We start from the raw sequence: 5,774 nt of genomic DNA on the forward strand, positions 1-5,774 counted from the left end.
TGCAGCCCAAGAATAATGGAAGACGGGGAAGTTTCTTGCAGTTTCGTGCCCACCGCCGCCGTGAAATGTAAGATGTGGAGACTTTATTACCAGTCCTGTCCAGCAGTAGTCACATAATGGCATGTAGAGGCTCGTGCTGTTGTGGCTGTGGTCCAGTGAATGAAGATAATGCCCGGTTCATCATGTTGCTGCTCCTCATCATCCTCTACCTCCTTTGCGGAGCCGCGGTGTTTTCAGCCCTGGAGCATCCGAAGGAGAAACTGGCGAAGGAAAGGTGGGCTCAGAGGTTTGAGCTGTTCAGCCAAAAGTACAACCTCAACAAAAGTGACCTGGAGAACTTCTTGCGACATTATGAAGAGGCGAACATGGCAGGGATACGGGTGGACACTCTCAGACCGCGCTGGGATTTTACCGGAGCCTTTTATTTTGTCGGGACTGTCGTTTCCACCATCGGTAAGGATAAAAACAAACATATCTCGAGTAGTATACAGGCAATATAATTTATTATATTTTACTGATTACATTTAATTCACTTTATACTTTCTATTTACGGTTAAGGTAAAAAAAAAATGTGTAGCTTAGAATACAAATATATAGGCTAGGCTAATAGTTTAATATTACCCTAGTTAGGTTATAAATTGAAATACTTACACAGCCTGATAGATAGATAGATAGATAGACAGACAGACAGACAGACAGACAGACAGACAGACAGACAGACAGACAGACAGACTAGATAAATGGGTGGATGGATAGATAGATAGATAGATAGATAGATAGATAGATAGATAGATAGATAGATAGATAGATAGATAGATAGATAGATAGATAGATAGATAGATAGATAGATAGATAGATAGAGTGACCTTAAACCCTAATAAATGGATATAAAGGACTGAGGACATGTTGACCTTATACCCTAATAAATGGATATAAAGGACTGAGGACATGTTGACCTTATACCCTAATAGTTTAGAATGTCACACAAGTCTTTCACTGCAACCTGTTATAGGCTTATCAGTATAATGAAACAGAACAGACATGTTAAACCATTGCTTTGGCCTTCACATCTTTTTTAAAGAGTGTATATTTCAATGTATTATTACTGTTTGTGTATTAGATGTTTCCCTTTAATATGGCAACAGAAAAAAATGAGTTAAGAGGTATTTGAACTAAATGCTGCTAGAGAAATATATAAACTTATTTTGGGTTCAGAATCATATGTGATGGTAATTCGCATTTTACTCTACTGTAGGATAAAGCTATTATTCTATTCTATTTCTATAAGCTATTATTATTGACTAATGCAAGTCACCCGCAGTAATTGCTTACATTGATTGGGTCAGTGTTGTTCATGATGCTGTGTGTCAATTACTTGTGTAAAGTTGCCTATGGTTTGAATATGTCAAAGATGACAAGAGGTTTGCAAGCAATACAATTATGGAAGTGTAATAAAACATTTTTGAAATTTAATAAAACGTTTCATGATTTAAGTATCTATTAAAATTTCATTCAGTACTATAAAACAGTTCATCAAAACATTTTGGCAGGCATATTTGGAGCACAATTCATCTGAAAACATACTGGATTTAAAAGCACATTGCAGCACTAAAGTAGTTAACTGTAATTTTTATACTTTGCCACCATCCTTCAAGCCACTAGGTTTTGCTCATTTGTGTGTGAAACATTAATAAAATTTATCACTAATTATTTTATTTAATTAATCTTTGGTCCAAATAAAAACAAGCATGCCGTTTTTACCTAAATATAGTTGTGGACAGTAACTATGTATTTTTTAATTATCTGTACTTTATTGGAATATTTTTATTTTAGGAAACTTTTACTTCACTACGTTTTCTAAATGAAATGGAGGAAAAAGTGGAGAAATCCTCACCTACTCATATTCTGGTATTTTATTTATGAATGAACTGAATTTTATCGGTTACCTGATAAATAAGTTCACAAATTGCACTGAACAATTAATTCATGAAATGTGAACAAGTTAAGAACTCACTGATTCAAATAATCCATTTAGAGTGAGTCTCCAGGTAATGATTCACTGATTCAAATGATCAATTCAGAGTGAGTCTCCAGTTATCAACTCGCTGATTAAAATGATTAATTCAGAGTGAGTCTCCAGTTATCAACTCGCTAATTCAAATGATCAGAGTGAGTCTCCAGTTAATGATTCACTGATTCAACTAATCAATTTAGAGTAAGTCTCCAGTTATCAACTCACTGATTAAAATGATCGATTCAGAGTGAGTCTCCAGTTATCAACTCGCTAATTCAAATGATCTGTTCAGAGTGAGTCTCCAGTTAATGATTCACTGATTCAAATGATCAATTCAGAGTGAGTCTCCAATTATCAACTCACTGATTAAAATGATCAATTCAGAGTGAGTCTCCAATTATTAACTCACTGATTCAAGCGATCTGTTCAGAGTGAATCTCTAATTATCAACTCACTGATTGAAAAGATTTGTCCACAGATATGCTGCGTCCCAGTTCGCATACTTATAATACACCCTAAAAGTATGTAGTTTTTTTGTGAAGGAAAAGTACACACTTTTGAGTGTGTAACAGAAGAGTATGCAAGCTTTTGGGACATACTACTTTCTCGTTAACAGATCGTTGTGTTGCTTAGTTACAAGGCCTGACAATCATCCACACATCATCCACATTTCTTACATATTTAATTTCGTACCTTATTGGAGAAGCAGCAGCAGCAGGTTAATCTTCCATTCACGGGTCTTTCATGCAAAGAAATCTCCTCAGGTGTTGGGATAATTCTGCATTCAGGCGTTAATGTCCAGACACGTCTTTATATAAGTTCAGTATTGTTGTTGCAGATGAAATATGACACAGAAAACGCGATTAAAACATGTTCAAGTGTGCTAGATATCCATATCAGCGGTTAGAGTATAGACGCTTCTACACTTCGAGTTTTTACCGGAAATGGTAAACCATACGGGAACCTTTGGCATACTCTTTTCAACATACTACGATTTAAGACATACTAATTCTACTTTCAAATACTATTTAGGACGGATAGTATGCAAATTGGGACGCAGCAATAGTTTCCAATTAACAACTCAAAAGATTCAAACAGAGCAAGTTTTCAGTAAATGGTTCACTAATTTTACAAACTGATCTGAGTGAGGTTCAGCGTGTGAAAGTGGTCTCACATGTCTTAAATTATCATGAATCATCAGTGTGGTTATAAAAGTATAACAAGTTTTGATAACTCTCCACCACTTTGTTGCAAAATGAACATCCATCAGGCAGTAGTCATTTTTTTTATTGAAGTAAATCAAAAATCAAGTACTCTTGTACTTTGACCCAAGTAATATTAAAAAGAAGGACTTTATACTTCAACTGGAGTAAGATTTTATTAGGCTATCTGTACTTTTACTCAAGTTTTTACCATAATTTGTGTACTTGTCCACCAGTGCATAAATAACTTGCTGAATGACCATGAAACATGTATTCAGCCATTTTTTAATAAATTGTATTAATATACGTAACATGCCTAAATTTAAAAGTGGAAAATTGTTTCTATGCTTAGTGTAACAGGATATTGAGGTCATTTTGAACATAGAGTGTAAATTTACTGTTTAAATTGTCAATAAGGTAGTTAATTTATATAGACTACGTACTAGAATTGTTTTTATTGTTTTACTGTTATTATATGATATAAAATTGTACTAATATTGTATGAGTAAACTGAAATTCTTTGTTCTGTACATAACAATTTCACCTCCTCCTACGATTCCAAGTTGAGAAATATTGACATTGAGATATAGACCTAATAAAGACGATGTTTATCTGCACTGAATGCTGTGGATCATGTGTTTAGGCAATTTCCCAGTTCCTCTTAGCCTATATTCCTCACTAATTCCTTGAAAATTTCCCACAGGGAAACCCAGAACTTCACAAACAAACCACACTCAGAAATAAAGGTACAAAAGCTGCCACTAGGGCTGTACACTGTAAAAATGTCTTTAAATGAGCAGTTTTCCACATTTATTTTCCATATTAACTACTTATTTAGACTTTTGAATTGCATTATTATTTCCTCCCAAAGCTTTTAATGTTTGATAAGTGACTTTTGTTAACACTATTAATAGTTTGAAGTGATATTTTGTCTGTGTTTGTGTTGTAAATTACAGTTCAAAAACCTGGTAATAGGTTGCCAGTACATTTTCTGTTATTTTACAGACTTAATGCTCTTTATATTGCCTCTCTAAACACTATCTTGTCTCAAACAACCATTAAAAGTCTCTACATTAATCTGCTTCATTAATCTGAAGTCGACCGAGCAGAGATAAAAACTCCCATAATGCAATTCACAACCATAAATAAACAGAAAACACCATGTCAAATAGGAAACCTGTTTATTAACGGATATTTATTTACAGTTTACCTTTCAAAACAGACACTTTTAGGTGCAAACGTGTACTTTTAGCTTCTGTACCTTTATTTCTAATGCCACTGCTTATTGCCTTGTTTTTTTCTCCCCCACATGCAGTTAAGTGGTTTCATTGCATATCTCAATGATCACCATGTCTTCAGACGTTAACCGAGGATGTTAATGAGCTTGTCTTCACAATGTCCTCCTCAATAGGGGCTTTTATGTGGAGGGGGAAAACATCTATGAGAATAATAATAATGCAATCCACTTATTATTAGCATTTCAATCAGCGCGACAAGGAAAAGGTTGGAGATGTTTCAGAATCTGTCACCAATAGCAACACTTTCTTCTCCAGCTTTGAGGAAGAAGAAAACAGCGTGAGATGATTCAGCTCAATAAACAGCCTGCGGCAAATATTGTTTATTCGGGTTATAAATTAATGCTTCTTCCTCTCGTATGTCCCACAGGGTTTGGAATGACCACCCCCGCCACGGTTGCTGGCAAAATCTTCCTGATCTTTTATGGCCTCATCGGCTGCGCGGCCACCATTTTATTTTTCAATCTCTTCCTGGAGAGAATAATAACAGTGTTGGCGTTTGTGCTCAAGTCATGCCATGAAATCCAACGACGACGCAAAGGAGTTTTACCTCACGACAGCAGACAAGACTCAAGGCTAAACCATGAAGACAGTCTTGCAGGATGGAAGCCCTCGGTTTATTGTGTGATGCTGATCTTATGCGTGGCAGCAATAATCATTTCTTGCTGTGCTTCGGCCATGTACTCTTCAATCGAAGGATGGCGATACTTGGATTCGCTTTACTTCTGCTTTGTGGCGTTCAGCACCATTGGTTTTGGGGATATGGTCAGCAGCCAACGAGCTATTTACGAGAACCAAACCGTCTACCGAATCTGCAATTTCCTATTAATTTTAATGGGCGTTTGCTGCATTTACTCCCTATTCAACGTCATCTCCATCGTGATCAAGCAGGTGCTCAACTGGCTCCTGAAAAAGCTGAAGATACCTTGTCGTCACTGTCCCAGGAGGCCTCTCCGGCCCCGCAGGAACGCAGTCATGCCGAGCCATCTCCGAACACGCGTTCGCAACATATCCATAGACACAGATGCAGTGAACGACAGTGAGACGGATGGACGAAGACTGTCTGGAGAGATGATCTCCATGAGAGATTTCCTGGCGGCTAATAAGGTCAACTTGGCGATCATGCAGAAACAGCTGTCTGAGACTGCCAATGGTCATCCTCGGCCGGGCGGCTCAACAAACAGACACAATGGATTCTCTGGTGGAGTCGGAGCTTTGGGTATAATGAATAACAGGCTAGCTGAAACCAGCGTGGACAGATAA

At 36.9% G+C, this 5,774-nt stretch overlaps 1 protein-coding gene across 1 annotated transcript; it reads left to right on the forward strand.

Annotated features, from left to right (window-relative positions):
• On the forward strand, positions 1-5,774 carry kcnk13a (potassium channel, subfamily K, member 13a). Its single transcript, XM_056477588.1, has 2 exons — positions 1-453; positions 4,882-5,774. The coding sequence occupies exons 1-2, from the start codon at positions 117-119 to the stop codon at positions 5,772-5,774; spliced, it is 1,230 nt and encodes a 409-aa protein (XP_056333563.1). The 5' UTR covers positions 1-116.

This window comes from Danio aesculapii, chromosome 17, assembly GCF_903798145.1.
Source record: "Danio aesculapii chromosome 17, fDanAes4.1, whole genome shotgun sequence".
Classification (NCBI taxonomy): Eukaryota; Metazoa; Chordata; class Actinopteri; order Cypriniformes; family Danionidae; genus Danio; species Danio aesculapii.

Bases quoted from the DNA above. Each gene is read 5' to 3' on its own strand.
- kcnk13a (XM_056477588.1), top strand. From the start codon at position 117: ATGGCATGTAGAGGCTCGTGCTGTTGTGGCTGTGGTCCAGTGAATGAA. The intron at 454-4,881 runs GTAAGGATAAAA...TATGTCCCACAG, and splicing joins GACTGTCGTTTCCACCATCG to GGTTTGGAATGACCACCCCC.